At 42.7% G+C, this 24,460-nt stretch overlaps 1 protein-coding gene across 1 annotated transcript; it reads left to right on the top strand.

Annotated features, from left to right (window-relative positions):
• The first annotated feature begins 87 nt into the window (after nt 1-87).
• cacnb2b (calcium channel, voltage-dependent, beta 2b) lies at nt 88-24,271 on the top strand. The gene is made up of 15 exons (XM_061084520.1): nt 88-135; nt 16,300-16,365; nt 17,534-17,656; nt 17,789-17,928; nt 18,403-18,464; nt 18,564-18,589; nt 18,902-18,982; nt 19,144-19,202; nt 19,305-19,414; nt 20,696-20,704; nt 21,101-21,252; nt 21,439-21,534; nt 22,062-22,235; nt 23,372-23,973; nt 24,154-24,271. The coding sequence occupies exons 1-15, from the start codon at nt 88-90 to the stop codon at nt 24,269-24,271; spliced, it is 1,866 nt and encodes a 621-aa protein (XP_060940503.1).
• Nucleotides 24,272-24,460: the final 189 nt, after the last annotated feature.

Raw genomic sequence — 24,460 nt, 5'->3', positions numbered from 1 at the left:
AAACGACCCCCCCCCCCCCAACCCCATCCCCATCCCCGGAGGCTCGACCGGCCTGTCCCCTCCTCACCCCCCCAACTGGATGTCTTGATGTATTGCTGTGGACTGGGACACTGGCGGAGAGTGCAGTCCACCTATGTAAGTGACCATCGCAGCATCACTCGCAGCATCCATCCCCATCTTTTCTTTTGATTGCATAGCAACAGTGATATAATAATCTGTCTAAAAATTAACTATAAAATGCGCAGAGTCAGCGCAGATTATTTGAACGTGCAGGCAGTAAATCTGCAACACTTCCACAAATACTGTTGGGGATTCATTCACATATCCAGGTTTCTGCAGTAAGGAGGCATGCACAGTAGCAGCAGCTGTGAGTGGGACTCCTGCAACCTGTGTGTTCGCTCCTCGGTGCCGGACTGTGTGAGTTTTCAGCCGAGCTGCAGTTGATCAGGACGGACAGTGGCGTTGTCAGCTCACTGCATTGATCCCAGTATACATGACTTCATAAAAACATGACTTTTTACACCTTGTTGACGCTTTCCTCTCCGGTTTGTGTTTTACCCCTCAGGAGGCAACAGTTTGAACTATTTATGGATATATTTATAATATTTTGCACCCTGAAGATAGTGTTTTTTTTGGGGAAATACACGACAGCTGCTTAGAGGAGCTGTTCTCCCTCAAATCATCTGTCCTCCCTCGCTCCTCCACTCCTTCAGACAGGTGCAGTTATCTCATTACAAGCCAGGTTTTACTGTCTTCTCAATGACAGACAGGAGCAGGGAGGACTCTCTCACTCCTCTCCTCCACCTGTTTCTCTTTGTTTTCTCCCCTATAGCTCTCTCCTCCTTTGTTCACTCCCTTCTCTGTCACTTTCTTCCACTTGCGTTTGCTGCTTCATCACTATGTCTCTTGCTCTTTTCTCTTCTGTGTGTGTGTGTGTGTGTGTGTGTGTGTGTGTGTGTGTGTGTGTGTGTGTGTGTGTGTGTCTGCCCAACCTCTGGTGCAGCCGATTCTTTACAGTCATAGAGCTGTGCATTGTGTGATGGCGCTGACTGCAGAGGACCCGTATCGTATAACCACATTCCCACATGAAATAGGCTTAGTGTCTCTCCACTCAATAGGCTGTCAGCGCAGAGCCTCGCAGATTACCACGTACCGTTCTCCTGCATGCGATGTGTGCCCACCTCAGCAACAAGCCAGGAAAAGAAGCTTACAGAATCAAAAAGCCACAGACAACTAAGAGCTGGGAGACTTCAAGTGGGACCCGGTGCCCACAGCCATGGTAGTCTCATTGATTTTCTGTCCTATCACCAGTTTAAAAACCCTCAAGCTGTGCAAATGCATTTAAAGAACATCAGTCATTGGTTATTTTCATTCACTGATTTACTTTGGGTTGTGTTGCTAACTACAGGTTGACATCAATGAGATTAGAACGGATTAATCCATCAAAGTAAGTCACCACTTGTTTTAGGACAGTGGTCCCATCGTGGAGGCTGTGAGGCTCCAGTGAGAATAAATGCAAAGGTCATGAGGCGACTAATTGGACTGGAAAATAGGAAAATGTACATTTTAATGGACGATTCATGTTTTATTTCTAGATTTTTATCATAGAACACTGGGTAGTTTTCTCTAATCATGCTTCTAAAAACAACTCCGATGAAACTGTGTGAGGAGGGAACATCGGAACAACCTTTAATGATCCCTGCAGGGAAATTCGTTTTTGTAACTACTGCTGTACGCTCAGTTAGGAAAAAAGTAAATAAGGGAAAAAGTGAAACTACAACAGTAATTGCAACAATGATAAATTCACAGTAATTGAATCGAAAATGTGAAACGTAATATCCGAGGTAGAATCATTGTGAAATCACAGGTGTGACTAGAATGACAGTGAGTAGAGCTAATACCTCGGAAATTTTGTATTCTTGTGCACAAAAGATAAATAGATTTCACCATGTTGGACTGAAGGTGCTCAGTAGAATACTCTTAATGATATGATTGCTTATTCTGAGCATGACAAGATGTAAAAGATGTTTACATGGCAGTGTTCTGTTCAGACTACTGACTTATTCGGGTTAATATCAATGAACATATTTCTTTCTATCATTATTGCACATTTGCTTTGCATGACATTGTTTCTGTTTGCTTCAGTGTGTGAAGACAAGTCAGCTGATAGATGATTTAGCCAAAATATGTTAACAACTTTTACATCACTTTCCCATTCATTTATTGAAAACACTCTTAATAATTCAGTTCATAGCTTTAGTTTTTCTACATTTTTTTGTTTTTGTTTCATTTTGTCTGAAATTTTCTGCCTCCAGGTATTGTTCATGTGCAGAGGTGGTCGTTATTCCTCTCTTTCTGAAGCTTTCTCACAGTGCTGGAGAGAACATTGATTATAGAGGTTGAATCAAAACACGCTTGTAACTGTGCTCGGTATTGACTTGTTTCCACACTCACACGGCTATTTCCTACTTCACCCGAGGCGATGGATTGTACATCAAATGCAGACGTGAATCTGTGTAGCACCGAAAGGCTGCACAGCCTCAGCTACTCATTTATTTATTCTTAAGTCCAGGTGAGAGGAGGAAAGGGGGGGAAAGGAGGAAAGATACATACAAAATCTTATCATATTTCTGGGTGAAAGAGAACCTGCACAGTGTATACTTAATTTTGCTAAACTATGTTTTAGTTCCTGCTGTTTTCAGCTCTGTAGACATGAGAATTGTATCGAGTCCAGTTTACTCTCTTAAGAATTCCTGAAACACTGATCTATTCCTTTAAACACTGAGTGGCAGGCTTGCTGACAGAGATGTATGTATTTGTCGTTGGGTCTGTAGAAGGGAGCGTGTTAAACCGGAGTTTATCTGTAATACCATCAAGCTCTGATTCTGTCAATCCTTCTCTTGCTCTCACCCACCGCTCACTGAGCTCAGCAGCGTGATGACAAGCAGACAAAAATGCAAGGAACACAATCGCACAAAGTGTTTAAAACGACAAACGTCCACGTCGCCTGTTGCTGCCTTTCTTCTGCCTCAGTGGGGAATCAACTAGCCAGAAATGTCAGCACTAGGTTCCAAAACAAGCAATACACTCTCACATGCTTTTTTTTACATTTTCTTTAATCTCATGTTTGGGATCAGTCCTGCCCTGAACTGACCAGCCCTCTCCAGTCGTCTGTCCACCCTCCTCCACTCCATCACCTGCTGCTGCTTCCTCACTCACTATCCACCTCCATCTCTATCCCTCTGTCTCTTTGCTTTTGCGTTCCCATCCATTCATGTCTTCTCAATCTCGCCTCCTCCTAGATGTTAGGAGGGCAGGATTGGCCGTTTGCTGGCCCCAGCCTCCGGCCACGGGAGGAGGAGCATCAGCCAGATGTCTGGTGGCATATTCATAAAGGGTTTATGAATTTGAAGGGAGCAGTCAGCCACTGACAAGGAGGAGAAAGAGGAGGATTCGGAGGGAATACTGAGGAAACTTTTCTGCGTGTTCTATTTCTGCCTCGGACACTTTGTGGAGTTATCTTGTCTTTGTTCCTCTCTCGCTCCCACTCCTCCTCCTCCTCCTTCTACTGGAGTCAGTTTTGGATCATGTTTATCCGTTGTGTGATTGGAGGGCGATGGTCCAGGCAGATGTAAATCTGGTGAGGTTTGTTGGCACGGGGGAAACGGTGGAGGACGTCAAATGAAAAGCGCGTCTCCATCTCTGGGCAGGCTGCTGCTTCGGCTCCTGAAGGTGGACTGGCGTCCGTGTGTGTGCATGTGTGTGTGAGGACGCTGAGTGCATCGGGAGGAGTTGGGCCCTCGGCCTCCTCCGCCTGCAAGCCATGTCAAAAGTGCCCAAGAACAAAAATGTCTCCTGGGTGAGTACTTTGCCTCTGTGCCTGGGCGGTTGGGGGAGGAGTGGACGGGGTGAGGAGGGGGAGGGCTGTTGGTGGATTATATTAGTTCAGTTTGAGTGCTTTTTTCACTTCTGTCAGCTTTATCTGCTTTGGAATTTGATATATTTGGCTGTATTTTACTCTCATGATTGCTATAAACATGGTCAGGAATTTCACATAGAGCAGTTTGGACTTTACCAAATCATAGATCTGTTTCATGGGCAAAGATGAAGCATATTTCATCAGAGTAATTCAGGATTTCATGTAGAAAACAGAAAAACTAGTAGCATTGTTTTTCATTACTTTTTTCTGCCTTGATGTGTCCAACACCTGTGCAGTCGAAAGTTCAAGAACAAAATCCAATCCTAGCGATCTTAATCCTATAATCGATACGTATTAGCTACGATGCTATGATCTATTTAATAAATATGATCTAAAATTTCAGTTCTGTCCATTTGCTACCAACATTAATAGTCTTTTGAGATCAGAGCATGTGTGGGATTTCTCTGGGAGGCTGAGCTCTGAAGCTTTGCCCGGAATCTTGCACGACATCCATCTCTGCCCTGCACCACTGGCCCCAGCTTGACACAAACATACATATCTACATATCTATATATAAACACACATAAGCTTAGCGGCAGATGTTTGTTTATCTACGTGTTAGAAGGCATGTGCCCATGAACACGTGTGATGTGCACAAGGGGGCGGGGACTGAGATGAGAGGCTTGATCTTTATGAGATTATGTGTCAGTGGCTCCGTGGACGATGAAGCAACAGAAACTGAATTTGACGAAACAATCTCGAATCAAGGTTCACTCACTCACCTGTTCTGGAGCCTTCAGCCTCCTCACACAGGCCTTGCCACCACATGCAGTTTGTTCACTTGTGGGTCAAACCTTTTGTGATTCGGCTGAGAAACTTTTGACGTCTGCATTTGGACGACGACAGAGCAAACACATTCTGTTGATGAGGAGTGTGTGATGCTGACAAAAGTTCCAGAGCAAGCAGATAAACAGACCTTGAGTTAAATAGTTCTGTCAACCACCTTTTCTATCGTGAAGAAAGTTCAACAAAATGAACTTCAGCAGTTCAGATAACAATGATCGAATGTTTAATCATATCACACTGTTTTCATCACTCAACTGAGCTGTCATGCATGTTTTTTTTCTTTGTTTTTTTCGGTTTGACAGCAGGACTTATTAATCTCACATTCAGATTTTGTAATGCTTTCTCTCAAATTCTGCTTGTGCTTGGATTTGCTCTTCCTGCAATTTCCTGCGCTCCAGGTTCAGCTCTTCTGAAACATCTGCGTAAATATATTTCCTCTGCCATTGGATTTTTTATCCTGTGCAGTCGGACAATATTGCCCAACCAATAGAAGTCAGGTGTAACTTCCAAATCAGGGAATTTCATTTTGTTTTTCGAGCACTTTTGAACTATTGCTTTCCACTGTCTTTCTTCCAAGAACTTTAAAGGATTCCACCGTGGAAGTGAAATGAAAATGTAAACATCTAGAATTTCTGTTTGCATGCTCGAAAGCTTCCAAACACCTACTAGATGATCCTTGAGGTGGATTTGTTTTCTCAACAGTTGATGCCGACAGTGATTCTATTCTATAAACTCTCCCAGAGACTGAATATGCATCATTTAACATCTGTTAGGTTAAGAGACTTCCGCTCACATACTTTGCATGGGGCGTCATGATGTTTGAATGGAAACAGGCCATAGAACTGGTTCAGTGGGTTTGGATTACTGAGAATATTTCAGCTTCTTGATGTATTTCATGTGTAGATCCTTCAGCAGCACAGGAGTTATCAGACGGCCTTATGTAACATCTCCACAGTTGTGCTCTGGACTCTGCTGGAGTGTGGTGTTGGCACATGAGGAGAGCTGGAACCCCGCTTGAGGAGATTTGAGGTGTCAGGGAGCAGATTGAGCAAAGCCCCGAGTCTGGTTCAATCCCAGGTCATGGGCTAAATGTTGGGACCTGGCAAGAAGAATTATTTATTTTCTTTCTGAAGCAGCACAGATATTGATAAGGATAGCAATGTGTGTGTGTGTGTGTGTGTGTGTGTGTGTGTGTGTCTGTTGCCTGCATGTGTGTGAAAGTCCAGATGTGTGTCTCTCACCCAGAAGTCAGTGTCACAGCCCGGACCAGCTGATTACAGCTTTGCATTTCTTTTTCATTCTCCCTTATGTAACACTGATCTCCTCTGGTGACTCTGGGGCTTGACCGTCTGCTGACGTCCTCTGCCTGGCTGCCCGGGTCAAAGGCCGCACTGATTAATGGACATGTAGGGTTGCTTAACCTTAAACAGTGATGGGGGAAGTATAATTCATGTATGCGAAATAAAACAAAAAAAAGTTTTCTTTCTTACGCATTTAGTTGGTTAGAAAAGCTATAGCCACAGATTTTTCTTTTATTTGGGTGTTGAGATATCAGTCTGCAAATATTGTCGTTTCCACTTTTCACAAGGAATCTTTTCTCCGTAATAAACTCATTACCCCTCAGTGATAAAAACAATTAACTGCAAAGTCCATCTCCTTGTTACACATACATACACGATACTTGATCTTAAAAGATTGCAGCATCAAGTGAATTAGGTCAAAGTGATCGGTCTGGTTGTTTCTCATTGGCCCAGAACTTATAAGTAAGAAATTGTGGTTGGTCCAAATGTTATTAAATCAAACTACACAAATAATATGAGACTGCATTTGCGTAGAGTTAATATAAATGCTTTTTATGATCTGAATGTATGACATATTAACTAAAATCTTTAAAAAATCTGGTAATTGGAGTAAAACTACATCAATCTCGTCTGAAATACACTCTTTGAGTAAGCAGCTTCTGCGTGAGTGTGACTGATACTTTTTTAAGTAGTGACATAATGACAGTGAGCCGATGGGGTGAGAGAGTCATGCTTCCTCGGTGGATGATGAAGACTGTGTTTGTCTGTTGTGATTTACTGTACGATGTCAATGTGGCACCCAGAGGTATAAGGCATTGCTTTCCAATTCCATCGTCCTACTCTGATGCCTAGCAATGGTGATACTCACGTTTCTGCAGCCAAACCCCGGATTCCGGAAACTTTGGATGCACACACACACATACACACACACACACACACACACACACACACACACACACACACACACACACACACACACACACACACACACACACACACACACACATACACGCACACACACACACACGCACTCACACATGCACGCACTAATCAGACATCACACGCGCAGAGGAGGGAGCCAACCTAACTCTGGTCAGCTACTCTAATGGGACATCCCTCACTTTGCAGGGTTTAGCAGTCCCGGGCAGTCGGACACCTTCCTCGGTGCTGGAGGTCAGACTGAGCGGTGTGCGGCGCAACAGATGCCGCGCAGAGAAATAAGCCTTTAATACCCCGGGGACTCGGGAGAGGGTAACATCACCCAACACACACAATACGGACTTAAAGTGAAACCCCTCACGCAACTCGTCTCCGGCGGAGTCCTGTGCGTCGCGGACGTTTCTCACCTTTACGCACGAAACTGCGCGTAAAGGAACGGAGGGGCTTGGGGACATTTGATCCTCGGCCACATCCACCTGTTCCTGAGGTAGATCCAGGCCCATGGCACACTTGTCCATGTCCCACTTCATGGAGCCAGGTGAACGGTAAATTGTGGGTGGAATAACACGCGCGGACTCCTTTTACTCATCATGCCACCCAAGAAAAAGGTAAAATATAAGAGGTCTTGCTTTTTTTTCTTCCATATGTATGTGTTCGTGTGTGTGTCTCCTTGCGTGCACGTTTGTGCGTGTGTGTGTGTGTGTGTGTCTGTGTGTGTGTGTGTGTGTGTGTGTGTGTGTGGGGACAGGAAGGATAGGAGAATGCACCATCTGTTACATAGGGCGTTAATCCTAGTGTGAGGCCTTTCCACATCATTGCACTCACAATGCGCAGGGGCAGACAGCGATGCATATCCACATGCATGTATTAGACCATGTGTCCAAGTGAGGAGCACCAGGCTTCATAGGGATAGGTTACATAACCGGTGGCCTGTAGAGATCAGATGGATTAAATCGCTTTTCTTGCCCCTTACTTTAACATTGTGTGATGTTGTGTTCTAGGTACAGGAAATGAAACTTTGCACATTTGGATTTATTTTCCCTTCATGTATGAAGGAGGTGTTGAGCTATAGCCATAATAAGTGCATTGAGGATTCACTTCCATGTTATTACTGAGTCAAATGATGTATTTGAAAAAGGTATTATACTTAGTGATGCCACATGCAGTGAGAGAGAGTCACTTCTGTTATGCTTCTCATGTATTACTATTAACATTCAAGTCACAGAGCTAAACACCCACCTGTCAGACTCTGAATAAAGCCACTGGGTTGTTGAACAGCATTTACTGGTGCTCGGGGGGGGGGTGTTATTTACAGAATCCTTCAAAGACTGTTTTAACCATCTGGATGAAGACCAGTGCACAGTTTTAGATTTCCTGAGCTGCAATTCTTATTTCCTGTAATCCAAAGAACATAATGAACACAGTGGAGCAGCGAAAGAGCCTGATATTTCCTTCAGGATGTGGTGGAGAACAAATCACCGCTGAGGGATGGTGAACACTGGGGCTACATTCACCAGACGGCCAGACTATAAATTAATGTTTTGAATCTGCAGGAAGTGGAAATAACCAACGCGTTAGCCGTCACACTTTAGAGGAATAGCAGGCACAAAGTGGGGCTCGAGGAAACCTGTGGCCTACTGTCTTGGATTTCCGTGGGTTGGTTAGTGCCGGCCCACTACTTGTTACCCAGAATAGGAAAAGCCTCTTAGTAGCTGTTAGTGGGGCATTACATCCACATACATGCTCCTCTTCCAGGCAGGAAGTGGAGCAATGAAGTGCTGGAGCTGAGTGGAGAGTTCCAGAGGAATACTTAAGTAAAGATCTTTCTTTTGGGATTAGGGCTATTAACAAATATACACTTTTATTGTTTTTATTTTCCCACCTATTGTAAATCTAACTTTTTGCGTTTAACTTGACAGAAAAATGTGCTGCAGACACTTTTGCATATTGCAGAAGAGAGACAGAGGTGACAGTGGTGGTGGTGGTGGTGGTTCAATAGGAGCCTCGCTGCAAAACGTTTTTTATAATCCTCACACGCACACACACACACACGTCCTCATCCAACCCTAATCACGTTGCATCACAATGCTGCACAGTGCAGAGGAGCAGGGGGACTTGCCATCTCGGAAACGTGGATGAAACATATCTTTTACAGGAGCCGTGCAAGCCAGGAATTAAGTGGTATCGATGATATTAATGCAGCTATTGTGTCTCTATCTGATGAGCGTCAGGGCGGCTGAGCACACGCAGACCAGGCAGCAGTGTTGGCAGTCTGTGAGGAGGTTGCATTTGTCTCTCTCTCGCTAAATCCTAGATTGACGCATGCTATCTTAATCTCCTTACTCAGAGACAATCATGACCCAGAGAGAGAGAGAGAGAGAGAGAGAGAGAGAGAGAGAGAGAGAGAACATACACATTTACTTTTCCCCTGTAATTCTCCAGATTTTTCTAATTTAGTATCAGCTGCTTCTTTTCCTTGAGACAATTCTTATTTTTTTTTTATGGTTCTTTAAATGTGCAGATTATCTCTGCAGGGGCGAGGAGTCAATACATTGATGTAGATTATGTTGTGTCACTCTGGCATCATCAGCTTTTTGTTCAAGGTAAAAGGCCTGAACCATTGTAAATAAAGATGGAGGACATGTCTTCCTCCTACTCTCCAGAAATTACACTAAAGTATCCCGGATCTGGCCGTTAATCGCTTTGGTCTAATTTGTTTTTTTGGTATAAGCCCCATCCACTAACATGAAGGAGGCAGGGTTTATGACCTATATTGCAGCCAGCCACCAGGAGGCCTTCAAAATGCTTTGGCTTCACCTTTGGGGAGCGGAGATGTCGTCCATCTGTATTCACACTCTATGGCCTGAACACACTACACTATAAGAAATGACCCAACAAGGTATTGACTGTTTGCTGAGCCCCTCCCACAAACTGTTATCTGTCCAATCACATCTCAGCGAGAAGGAGTTCTACAGCATTTCACAAACATTAGCATGGATGGCTTACATTAAGACTGAATGGATGACATGACAGCTCCCCAAAAGTGAAGCCAAGTCATCTCAACTGCCCCCTGGTGGCCGGCTGCAGTGTAGTTTATAAACCCGCCTCCCCTACAGCAGAGGAGTGGATTTTTAAGAATCGTAAAAACTAAAATAATTGGAGATCCAGTAGAGTGTCCTATTGCATTTAATGCCAAAGACGGAGGCTCATGCCAAAGTTAAGGTGGCAGTGCCAGATTGGACATATCTGCTCTGTGGTAGCATGGGGCTGAGGGCGCAGGGCCAGTGTCCCTCTGACAGATGATGCTGAGCAGCTGATCAGGCAGAAGACCGGGTTGGAACGCAGTGCATGCAAATCAACGGGCTGGTAATTACTAAGACACGGAGTCATGAACAGAATAACAAAGCAGAAGATTTCGCTGATCTTCGGCGAGTTTTCAAACAGCTGGGCTCAGTGCCAGCAGCTCATTGGAGGGCCGTCAGGAAATTAGTCACAATTAGATCAGTGACCTGCTCTACAGACAACAACCTGTAGTAAAGGCTGTTTGGTAAGCAGACACGGTTTTTGTCCTTTCTAATGCAGGGATTTATCCACTTAGGCTCAGCAGCAAGGTTTTAATGAAGGTTATTAGTCTTCTGTCCAGGAATGTATCCGCACATCAACCTACACAGTCTGTGGTCCTCAGATGAACATTTCTAACCCAATTATCAGGCTGAATAATTGGTCAATTAGCAAATTTTCCTGTGCAAGATATTTACCTACGCCAAGGAAGTTTTGCCATCACCTCTTTCCATTTGTCTGTTTGTTTGTTGGCTGCTTGGCTGGCTTGTTATCTGCAGGATCTGCAAAATACTACTTAAATGATTTCCATCAAAACTTAGAGGAAGATTCGTGACATGGGAATTTTGAAGCGACTGTTGATTTGTGTCATTATAGTTTTCATATGATTTGCACTGTGCTACGACGATTTTAGATCATATAGCTCATCTTCCACTGGAGCATTTATTTACAGCCTGGTTTCAATGTTATTTTAATAACATGTTCACATGACCCTGCACGAACATTTACACGCATGTTCACAGAAGCTAATCCTCGCCACTCACTAGCTGAGATGCACCAAATTACAATCCAGCGTGAAAAACCTAACTGCTCCTGGATGGCTCTGCTCATGATGATTCCACACTGCAAACTTCAGAGCTCACTGGTTTCCACAAACTTTTCAATTCACCTTACGTTACAAGACACTCTGGGCGAGAGGCATCTCGGATCGGTTCCCACTGGAACCGCTGTGCAGTGAGGTGGAAACTCTTCAGCTATAGTCGTCTTTTCGTTGCTACAAATGAGACATAGATCACGTCTGCACCGGGGGAGCTGCCAGCAAGGTGCAGGACGCAAGAGCACTCATGCACACTGTATCTCACATCACACACACACACACACACACACACACACACACACACACACACACACACACACACACACACACACACACACACACACACACACACACACACACACACACACACACACACACACACACACAGACACACACAGACACACACACCTCCTGCGGTCTGCCCAGTGCCCATCCACTCTTCATCAGACACTGGGATGAATCCTGCTCTCTCAGTCGGTTCACGTAGTTCACTGCTGAGTCCATGTGGACTCTGCTGTGAAGCTGGATCAGTCCGAGCTGTGTGAGGAAGATGCACATACTATGTAGGGTAGGGTAAGAAAAAAATATGATGTTACTGATTACATCATTAGATTGGATTCCTTCCTGTTCCTCTAGGACAGGTTAAAATGACTATTTATCACTTTTAATGTGTGTGTGTGTGTGTGTGTGTGTGTGTGTATCACTCTACTTGTTAATGAGAAAACTCTTTGTTTTAGTGTGTGTTTGTTCACTAGCGTGTTGCCGTCCTGAACGAGAGTGACGTTTGACATTCACATGTGAGAGGTACACCAGCAGCTGACCCAATTATACAGAAGTTTTCTGTGGAGATTTGTCAATTCCACAGCCCGGCGATGGATCTCCCACAGATTTACATGTGTTGCTCGATTTCAGCGGCTTTAATCAGTCCATGAGGATGCAGAGTTGGAGTTTTTCTTTATTTGTGTATTTCTCTGAGGATCACAGCATATAGATTAAAGTATTTTCATGAGTGGGAGTCATTAATGCTAGGGTTGCATATTTCACTCAATGGTTGCCGCGGAAACGACTCCCCATTTGTTGAGGGATTGTGCATCAGGGTCGATGATGGAAGTGCAGGACATAATATCTGCTGCCAAACCTGAAGGTGATTGATGGATTGATGGATTTTAGCTCTGAGACAATTTCTACCCTAGTGCAGAGACATTTGATTCATCACTGTCACAGCTTTCAACTCTAGTACATTCCTTTTCATTACTTGTGACATTTTATTCACCAACCTAACAGCTGTGAAGCACACTCGTGTCTAGGAATTTCGTCTAAAATCTGACTTTGTTTGCATTCTGTGTAATAGTGTTAAAACTTGTGTTGCTTTTATTCCGTCTTTTTCGGGTCTTTCTCATCCACTATCAACTATTCCCCTGAGAGACAGCCTCAGACTGTTTCTCAGGGGAATAGGTTTCCAGGCGTGAATTTGTAAAACCAACCAGCTTGTTCAGTAGGTTTCTTTAACACTAAAACACGAATAGATACAAGAATAAATCTTTCCTGAGCGTTTGTTGTCCGAGCAGATAAGTGACAGTGATTTCTTTCTCACCTCCATCGTCCAATTCCTCCCTTGACAAACAACCTTGGTCCAGCCCCTCCAGTGAGATTTATGCTTTATTATAAATATTATTTTTAACACTACGTTTGGTTTTATGAGAGAAAAAGAGATAAAGGGTGAGGACTAACTGCTGCGTCTGATGATTGTACGTCAGGTGATTTAACGGATACAATAAAGCACAGCAGCAGTGGATACTGTGTCTAACTGAGACTGAGCGGGGGGGAGTGTTAGTGTCACTGTAATGTGAGTGTTCTTAAGTGTTTTACATAAAATATCTGGGCCTCTGCTACAGGTCGTTTCTTATACGTTTCATTTTCTTTGGTATAATAAAGATATTTATTTTTTCATTTAAGGCCATAAACTTCATAAATAAAATCAACAATAAACAGGGATATGACAATTTTGGATGAAGTGCTTTAAATTAGTTTTATCTCTCTGAGTCCTCGTGCGGAGAACAGTTTGTTCTCTGGGGGCAGCGCAGCAGTCCGGGGCCGCCAGCTGGCTCCTGGCAACTCGATAGCTCTGATTATTTTACTTTAGAGATGGAGTCAATCTCCCCAATCAGACGCTGCTTTCCTAATGTACTCCTCTGGCATGTGCTGATGGAGCTGTGTAGACGCTTTTTTGCGAGGGAGAGGAGTCACCTTCAGGTTGCACAGGAGAGAGCGTGGCTTCACTCGTTCACATCATCCTTGTCTTCCTCCCTCCTCCGCCCTCCTCCGCCCACCCCTCGAAGCCACGTAATCAATCTAATGGACTGGGATGGCGCTCTAATGGGAAGGGGCGGGGCTTCGGCGAAGGAGCGGGAGGTGAAGATGTGGAGATGGGATGAGGGAGGTTAAGAATTTGAAGAAAAGACTGAAACAAAAATTCAACCCCCAGGCGACTCTTTAAGAGTATATGAAGTATAACAACTCTTAATTTAAATTTCTAAAAAAGAATGGACATACGAGGGTTCTTAAATTATCCAAAATGTTTCCTACAGTTTTCAAACTCAGAGAAAATTTACAATTTTGTTCAAGGTAACAGACGATCTCCCACTCACATGATCCCATTCTGCTGCATGACATCGTCACACTAGGTTTTTTCATCATCCATGCTCCTCACACCTGCACATACATTTAAAGATAAGATGAAAAATATTGACATTTTCACACTACTCACAAATCTAAAGCATGGATTTTTATCTTGGTTTGAAAAAATTACATTAATAATTCATGTAACCGCCTAAGTTCTGCTTCCCTCCTCTCAGACAGTAGACATCTTTAAGTCACCTGCAGTATTGAGCTCATTACTGTTTAATAATTCAGTGAGGGCGTTTTGTCCCGTTGCCCCGGTGACATTGGCCTGCAGGAGAGACGGTTGCTGTGCGAACAGATGTCTCCCCACTCATGGGTAAACAAAAAGCCATACCTGAGCATAATTCTGCCCCATGGGAGATTTACTTCCTCCTCCTCCTCTTTTTCCGTTGCCGTCATGTTGAATTCTCTTTCGTCACGTTGTCTTCACTGCATCCTCCTGCTTTTCTGCTTCAGTCGCCAAACACTAGCCAACCTGGTTAATACATCATGTCCTCATCCTCCTTGAGAATGTATTACATTCAACTATAACAGAGTAATTCATTCATTCATTGTTTCTCTCCTATGTTGCAGACGTTTTCAGTTTGTTTCAGTTTAGCTGAGTAATTTACAGTTTCTATTTGGATTTTCCCCCCCAAAATTATTTATTATTTGAAAGCTTTATTTTCTTTTGATGCTGTGGAAAGTGAATTCTGAGTGTCTTGAATATAATATAAATAAAATATATTTTCCCCTTGCCTTTGTCTTACCACCTCCGCCATGTGCTTCAGGGTCAGTCTGGAAACACAGTTAGTCTTCTTTCTTCTTCCTTCATTTAACAAGTGTCCTCACCTCACTTGTCGACTCTTTTCTCTCTCACCTCCTTCACACCCACTCTCTACCTCCCTTCCTACACCTCTCTCCCTCAGTTTTCTCTCACTTTACTTTTGTCATACAACTGATTAAAGACAAGTCTTCATGGAGTTGAAGATAGTTCTATCACAGCTGTTGGTCTATGATAATAAAAAACTGCATAATCAATCATTGTCCAAGTCAGAGTCAAAGTAATTGCACACATTACTTCAATTTCAAAGTCTCTGCACTGGCGTTATAATTGGTTTGCAAAGCTCGTAATGGTCTTGGTCTCACCTAGTTATCAGATTTACCTTTAACCTATGAACCTCTAGAACCCTCAGGTGCTTCAATTCAAAGTCAACATCAAAACAGAAACCCACCCAACTTTTGTAATCGTGTTTTAATAGTGTAAAGCACTTTGTTTGCTAAAGTCTGGTTGATTGATTGATTAGTTTGGTTGGTTGGCAGAGAGAGATGCACGATCAAAAAGCAGGACATGTCCTACAACACGTATTTTTTTAGGTTTATCTGAACATAACACTTAGGAAGCAGGGAGTGTGTAAGTTCTTGAATGAAATACAATCCGTTTTACTCTGATATCCTCTGTTTTATAACAAATTCAAACCCCTGCTTCTCCGTTCCACTGCTCACTTAATTCTATTAATTGTCCAATGTGAGTGTGTGGGCACAGAAAGATGCTTTGGATAAAGGTGTCTGGCAAATGGAGTGTGAAGTTACAAAGGTGTGAATAGGTAGAACAAAAACATTGAAATATAAGTTAGATATATTCTGAAATAGTAAAGCTAATAAGTTCTATGTCATTAATATGCACAAAATATAATATGTTACTTTGTGTATTCTATAACAATTGATTTGGTTTGAGAATATTGAAGGATGCAGGAAGCCTGTGTTGTTAATATGCATCAGACTGAGCCGCCTGTCTGCAACAGAGAGGCTGATTTGTGACTTTGGGATGCAAGTGTGTATCAGGAGTTCCAGATTGACGCAGAGGGCTGTGCCACCTCCTGGCTACGACACAGAGGACATTAATTACCATGTCTTTCAGGGGACAATCTAATCTGTGGGACACATGGCACTTAAACCTGAGCATCGCTGGAGGGATCTGCTGCAACATGTCTTGACAGTTAATGACAGGAGGGCTCTGAGAAAAGAAACAGAGAACAAGGAGGCATGAGTAACATAACCATAAGCTCAATGGTGCTGGTGCTCAGTCAGTTTCAATAAGAGCTGCGGTTGAAGAACATATTGCGGAATTGATGCGACAAACTAATTGTAATGAGTGTTTTTTGGACCTCCTATAGGTAAAACAGTGATACAGTCTTATTGATCAAGCCAGTCTTAAGAAGAAAGAAGTCTTCTCAAAGCTCTCCTGGTGCTGCAAATAATGACTATTATATATTATGATTAATATGATGATGATGATGATGATTATTATTATATGATAAAGACAAGCAGCAAATCCCACTTGAATTTGGAATTTAATTATTTATTTAACAATTGATTCTAAACAGATTAGTACAAATAGACTATGTCCCTGAATCTGAGTCTGTAACACATTGCAATGAAGTGATCTAACTGTCATCACTGTGTCTCCTCTGCAGGGAGAGCGTCACGATTTGGACTTCGTGGAGGAGAGAAATGCCCAGGTGCAGCTGGAGAAGGCCAAGGTACTTCTTCACTGCTGCATCACGGTCTCGGCCGACCTCATATCTCATATCGCACACTCATATCTCTGCTCTCAAGGACGTGATTACATCACAGACAGCAAACACAGACAACAGGACATTGGATTAGCAGAGCAATATTCGGCCGTTAAAAGGAGTTATTGGGGTCTTCATCCTTTTCATCTCTTTTATGTGCTCAACAACTGGAGAAGGATAATAATGAGGGATATGGATAAGTGCTCTGATGTGTTAAATACTTAACTAGATCTTTTTTACTTAGTTTGCGTTGCTTCTACTAGAAAATATCTTTATATACAGCCTATGGGAAATATATATATTTCAAAATAAAAGAATAGAACAAAAGAAAGAAATCCATTATTTTGGATAGAATATATCGGGGTCGAGAATAAAATGAAATAAGAAAATAAAATAGAGTAATGATGATAAGCACAATATCATTGATTAAATGTAGTAATCAGTTGTTATAGATATAATGACCACGAAAAACATGACACACAGAAACATCCAAACATCACAGCTCATATCAAACTCTGCTGACACACGTCCCATCGGATATTGAATTAAATCCTCCCCCGCAGATTTAATGTTCTCCCACTGGTGTTTTGTAATTAGGCGGCAAACACCCTCTGGCCCCCCACCCCCACCTCCTCCCCCCCAACCCTGCAGCCTCCTCCTCCGCCTCATCTTTTCAAAGTGGAGCAATTAGCAGCCTCATCCGCACGCCGCTGACATTTGACTGTGATAGGATTACAGCACCAGTCGGGGGGGAAGTATTAGCTGCTGAGCCACAAAGAGGACGAGGCAGTTTGGGTTTTTCACAGCAGACTTTTTGACGTGTCATAAAAAGCACAGGGGTTTAGAGATAACTTTAACAGTGTCTCTGTTAGATTCAAGACAAAGACATGAGAGTGCATCAGCAAAAATTATTACCAGCATCCTGTAACTGAAACTGATCAACAAAGTCCATTATAAGTTATTATAAGTTAATTACTAGTTGATATTACCTCTGAGGAAAAAAAATCATTACATTGTCTTTTTTTAATTAGAATTTGAGTGAGCATGTGTGTGTTGGTGAAGTTTATGGATTAAGATGATGGTGACATTCATTAGTAGTAACATGTAACCTGTAACACCTGTCCCATGTATCCAGTACCGGCCTGTTGCATTCGCCGTTCGTTGCAACTTCTCTTACACTCCAGCAGACGACGACAACGTCCCCGTGCCGGGCCAGGCCGTCACCTTCGAGTCCAGAGACTTCCTGCACGTCAAAGAGGTTTGAAACAAACGCACACAGCTTTGATAAAAGTAAAGAGAGAAGACACCAGATAACAAAAGACATACAATGCAATAATAAAGGTATGAAGGGCATCATTTACATTCAGATCTTTTTGTTTTTAACCTCCAGAAGTTTAACAATGAATGGTGGATCGGCCGGCCGGTGAAGGAGGATGGTGTGGTGGGCTTCGTCCCCAGTCCAGTCAACCTGGAAACCATCCTCATCAGAAGAGAAGTGCAGGCGAGGAAGGCTGCCAAGGCCTTAGCCAAGTATGGAGCTTTGTGTGTAGGATTATAGGTTATTTAGGTATTCAGCTTACGTTTTTTGAAAACGTTCCTAGAATATTTAAACAAGTCAAAAAAACCTTATCATGTCAGTGTTGCATTATCTTGATCATATTTACCCCAATTCTACTGACAAAGAGAGAAACATCAGTTTTAATTTAAGATGTAACAGATGATGGGACCACACCAGTGATTCTACAGGTGTTTTAATACATTTCCCTTCGGCTTCTGTTAATTTCAGCATTATGTAAAACGGCCTCACTTCAAGGGATTTACTCTGGACTCTTTGTACAGCTGTGTCTCATGAGTCGATCTAAAGAGATACTGAAAGCACAGAGTGAAAGGGACCTTTATTAATCACGAATGAAGGGTTGGAGTTATAAAGACACCAGTGTTTTTTGTTTGAGTGGGAAAAGATTAAACGTGAGCTAATTCTGGACTTTTCTCTCACAACTTCAGTAAAGCAGCTGCTCAACCCGCTCAAGATATGAACTCAAAGAAATACACTCCTCCCTCACAAGGTCAGTGGGAGCTGAACTGTTTAATGAGACAGCTTGTTGTCAGTGGTAAAGATTGGTGAGTTAACATCAGGCTCCTCTCTTACCTTTCTCCATCCACAGCCAATCAGCAAGTGAAAAAGAAACCGGTAAGTGACATCTAATTTGTGTGGATATTCTTTTTCAATCGGGTCATCTCTTAATAGGACCCGGGGTTACCTTTAGGTATGTGATAATGACATATGACATATTCCGTAAAGAGAGTTAGAAACATGTGGAGGCTTTAATTGATTTCTGTCTTATTTTCTAATTGGTATAATTCACTTAAAAATCATTTAACAGAATAAAATGGTCAGAAACACCAAGTACGAAGACTTTTAGTGACGTGTTGCTTGCAGTGCTTATACATATATATACTGCATCTAATGTACTGAATAAATCCTGTGTTCCTGTGGCTGTAGGGGGAGCAGACGGCTATGTATGATGTAGTGCCTACAATGCGTCCTGTGGTTCTAATGGGACCATCACTGAAGGGCTTAGAGGTGAGTCTCCATCACACACTCTATCTGAGCTCCTAATCCTCTTTGATTTATGAAGATGCTGTTATGTCTGAGAGACCCGATTCCAGTTTTCAAAGAAATATTGGAATTTCTATTTGAAAGGGACTTTGCATTTAAAATCCGTGTTTCCTGTCTAATTCCAGGTAACAGATATGATGCAAAAAGCTCTATTTGACTTTTTAAAACATCGATTTGAAGGCAGGTAAGTTCTCATTGCATTCTTCAGTGCCGCACCTTTGTGATAAAATATAACTTGTTGGAAAGCATGACTGTTATAATGCTCGTCACTGTGCCTCCTCTCCAGAATCAGTATCACACGAGTCACAGCAGACATCTCTCTGGCTAAACGCTCCATCCTCAACAACCCCGGCAAAAAGGCCTTAATGGACCGGTCCAACACCCGCTCCCATTTAGGTACGTTTGATTTTATTTTTAGTTCACTTTAAGTTTTTATTTAACCAGGAAGTCCCGAGATAACACACTATTTCAAGATATCAAATCAGACAAGGAAAAATTAAGGAAAATAAAGCATTTTAAAAAACAGATAAGAGTCAAACGATAAATGAGACAAAGTCTATCTTAGAGAAAGCTTTTGCATTCTGCAGTTTTTATCAGAGCTTTGATTTCTCCTTGGGAGACACAATCATTAAGCCAAAGAGATTTTTTGCAGGTTATTTCATGACCAGGGAACAAAGTGGGAGAAAGGAGCTGAGCAAACTCTGGTAGAGCAGTCGTCTGGTGGAGGGAAAACCACAGCAGCAGGAAGAAAGAGATAATAATAATAACCATAATAATCATAATCATAATCATTCTAACTAATAGACAAACAAATAGAACCACCAGGGCGGAGCAAAAGCAAACAAATAGGAAACAAAAGTTACTTAGAGGATCACACATGATTAAAGCACAGATTAAAGAATAGAAAGGTTACAGATGAGAATTGTTAACAATTAAAATATATAAAATCATTTAAGTATATGGTGAGATCATGCTGAGCTTGATTAAAGGTAAATAAAAAAAGGAAACCAGATCCTAAAGTGCACAATGATGTATGATGCCTTAATTCATCCTAACCTGCAGCCTGTCTTTTATCAGTACACAGTTTCCAGATGGTCGGACTTTACTGCAAAGTAACTTTAATTGTCTTGTACTCGTTCTACTCTCCCGAGTGGCCAACATCACCCACCTCTAACTCTAATTAGGCTGAAACAAGAAACTAAATCAGACTGAAATAAATGAATGTGTCAGACCTTTTCTTTATCTTATTGAAACACTGTTTAGGTTGACAAGATTTGATTTCTTTTACGTGAACTCTGCAAAGATGTTTTCTGACATGGACTCAGGAAAATGGTATACGTCAGTCAGGGCATGAAGTTGATATTTTTGTGCGTACATGACAAGTTTTTAGTCCTGAGATCTTTGAATTGTATTTGTTTTTATCAGTTTTATGTCTGTTGCGTGATAGAAACATCATCGACGTGCCCACTAGCTCACGGTTAATTCTACAGAGGTCATCCTGCTATAGTCTCACATGAGCTCACTAAAGACTTAATTGAAGAATGTCTTTGCCGCGGTGACTTTGTACAGTAGTATAGTCGTAACTGGTCCTCTTGGTTAGAGGGAGACAGAATGAAAGGGTAAAAGATTTACTTGGTTTTCTCTACTCTTGTCTTTCTCATTGCTCTCTCATCCCAGATGCTGCCGGTATGTATGACTAAAAGCTCTGGTAGTCTGTGTGTGTTTGAGTATACTCACCTTCCTCCCTGTTCCTCCTCTCATCACCTCATACCAGCACCAACATCCACCAGGCAGTTAAACTTTGTTTAGTTAAGTTATTTAGTTTTAATCCACATCTCTGGATCTTGAATAATAAAAAAAAAAGTTTGACAACACCATCAACTCTTTAATGCAGACATGTTTAAAGGTGTTTGTACAGTACCGGTAGTTAAACATGACATGCAGTTGCACAATGTGTGTGTTATCAATACATGCTCATATGTGATGTGTCGTCCAGTTTTACATGTAAACAAGGAAATGAAAGATGCACAGCTGACAGATTTCCTGATGTTCAAGTCCTTCTTTGACTGTGTGCTTGTTTAGCTCAGATCCAGGGCGAGGTGGAGCGTATCTTCGAGCTGGCACGCAGCCTGCAGCTGGTGATTCTGGATGCAGACACAGTCAATCATCCTCTCCAGGTGGCTAAGACCTCCCTGGCTCCAATCCTCGTCTACCTCAAGATCTCCTCACCGAAAGTAAGCTTAACTTGAGAGCCCTGTAGAATTAGATGCAAAACGTTTTTCCAATTTGGGAGCGACCACCTCCTTTTGGACTGATTTGGTTCCTCAGTTCTCGCAGTATTATGAATCCTACGTTCCTGTAGAATACAAGGAGTTACTCTGTCCTTCTTTCATTTCATTGTCTCCACTCCTGCTGTGTAGGTGTTGACCCGACTGATCAAGACGAGAGGGAAGTCTCAGACCAAACATCTTAACGTTCAGATGGTGGCAGCAGACAAGCTCGCCCAGTGTCCGCCTGTGAGTGCCATCTAGTGGCTCCTGCATCAAATTGGGGCAGTGGGAGTTAATGAACGCTGAATGAATGAATACATGGATGAAACGATAGTGTGTCATATCAAGTTTGATGTCTCACTTCATGTCTGGAAGTACAAATTTGGATTTGTTTCTTCAATTTAAGATGAAACTTTTGTGAAGAGCTGTAGCTACTATTGACGAAACAGTAGATTTCTTTCCTGCTAATTTAAAGGATGTTGCAGCTTTACGTGATGAATATTGTGTTTAAGCTGATTTCAGTATTTTCAGTGACAGTCTGAGTTTTACAAAAAAAACAAACATATTTCTCTTTGATGCCAAATTGAAAGTCTTTACTGAATGTTCATGTCACTGTTCATCTGATTCTCTCCTGTTTCTCATGACCTCATTTACTTACATCTCTTTATCTGAGTCTCACTGCAAGAACGTTTGATTTTAAAATACTGTGCCGGTTACGGGTTGGTTTGTTGTTTTCTACTTATTTTCCTTTCTTTGTTTGTGTTTCTCTAAAGGAAATGTTTGACGTCATCTTAGATGAAAACCAGCTAACAGATGCATGTGAGCACATTGCTGATTATCTGGAGTCTTACTGGAGAGCCACTCATCCACCAGAAATGGAGGCTGCCAACTCACTGGTGGCCCAGCTGGCCGAGAATACACTGCCCACCAATCCTACAGGAATGCCGGTAGATCAAACACAAAAACATGCTGTACACATGCAGTGGGAAAACTACGTGCACAAATAAAGTTATAGAATATTATGTCCTACATACTGTCATCTCATCTCATCCCATTCACATCATCTGTATCAGAGTCCGTTGAATATGGATAAACTGGAAAAGTAATGTTAACGACAGAAACATTGCGGTGTGCTGCGTCTGTATTTGTTTTCATTTTTTTCATCTAACATTTTCATTTCATTTCTCCTCATCCTACTCCACTGGAAAGTCGCTGAAATGAGATAAATCTACCTCTGGTGAGTGAGATACCTTCAAATCCTACTGTAGCTGCACTTTCATCCTTCACTGCAGTAACGCGGATGAATTTAAAAAAAGACTCGAAAGGCTTTAAAAAACAGCATTTATCTCTAGTGAGGAAACTTAACAGAGTTGCAGAGTTAATGCATATATAACAGCAGCAGCTCTTCTGGTTCAGGAAGCTGGGGATCATGGCAAAACTTCCATTTAGTTGTATTTCAGTTCAGAGAGCGGGACGACACAGTCAGAGCTTCACTCAACACATTGTTGTTTTTTCTGTGCATGAAAAACACTTGTTCGCTCTGACACCCATAAGAATCAATCACCATTTAGGGCTGCAGAGGGAGCTGTTGCTCAGTAAAAGTTGCATAGTGTTGCTTTAATGTAAGCTTGTCTTATTTTCTTATCGTCATCTACTATGACCTTAATTACCTTTTGGTGAAATTAATTACATTAACATTTATCATAAAAAAATCAAAAACATCTATCACCATAGAAAAAGCTATATTGATTATGTTGTGAAATAGAAAAAGAATAAACAGTTGATCCAGAGAAGCCTGAGGCAGCTAATGAGTCTGTGTGAGCGCGGTTGCAGAAAGGCTGCTCTGTTCGTTCCAAGGTCCCATGATAAATCTGAGTATTATCATCCAAGAATATCCTAATTGCCTCTGGTGAGGCTGCCAATAAGCACATGTGGGCCAGCTGCCTCCATAACAGCCGCTGTGTGTGTATATCTGACTTTGTGTGTATTGACTACAAATGTGTGACAGCTTAAATGTGAAACATGTATAGTACGTATGTCGTGTGACTATAGGTGGATGATATGTTGCATTGTTTTCTTCAAGGATGAGCAGAAGAACAAAAAGTCAGCGGCCCCTAAGAGGAAGGGTACCCGTGAGAACCACCTAGACCCCGACCCCCCTTCAGCCCAGGCCCAGGAGCAGAGGGTGGAGGTGGGCCAAAAAGAGGAGGAGGAGCGGCTCCTTAAGAATGACCCAAAGAAACCCCAGCACACCCACCACCATCACCACCACCACCACCGCCGGATGGAGAACCACAGTAACACCCAGCACAGCCAGACACCCGGTGGCATGGAGGTACAGCCGAGTAGGGATTCCAGCCAGAGGCCCCCCCGCAGGCCCCTGCACGAGGAGAGGGAGGAGGGGGCGGAGGATCTGGTGGAGGAGGACAAGGAGGAGGCCCGCTACAACCACCGGGGCCACAACCACCAGCATCATAACAGCAACCACCAGCATCACCACCACCACCATCAGCATCACCGTGGCAACAGTCAGCCACACGTCGAAGAGGACTATGAGCAGGAGCACAATGAACGCAACCGGCAGAACAGGCATCACCAGCACATTCCACCGCGGACGCACAACGCGGAGCACTATCCCGTACACAATCAACACAACTACCATCATCACCACGGCAGAGACAGAGAGCAAGACAGAGACAGAGACAGAGAGAGAGACAGAGACAGAGACAGAGACAGAGACAGAGACAGAGACAGAGACAGAGACAGAGACAGAGACAGAGACAGAGACAGAGACAGAGAAAGAGACAAAGACAGAGACAGAGACAAAGAGCGAGATAGAGATAGAGATAGAGAAAGAGATAGAGCTAGAGACAAAGAGAGAGATAGAGAAAGGCACAAGGACAGGGAAAGAGACAGAGATAGGGATCGAGGTAGAGACAGAGACGGAAGACAATGGCACAAAGATTCTAACACACACTCCTGACTGTTAGTCTCGACTGTGAATCGGTGCATGGTTTTATGCTGCTCAAGTTATAATGCACTAATGGACAGGGCAGAATGTGTCATCTTTGTAGAAAAAGTTTTTCCTGATGTTGTTTGCCACACACACACCCACACACTCACACGCACACACACTCACACACACACACACAGACACACACACACTTTGTCC

Source organism: Limanda limanda, chromosome 13 (assembly GCF_963576545.1).
Source record: "Limanda limanda chromosome 13, fLimLim1.1, whole genome shotgun sequence".
Classification (NCBI taxonomy): Eukaryota; Metazoa; Chordata; class Actinopteri; order Pleuronectiformes; family Pleuronectidae; genus Limanda; species Limanda limanda.
The sequence above is the reverse complement of the archived record's forward strand: the minus strand, read 5'-3'. Positions and strand labels throughout refer to the sequence as shown.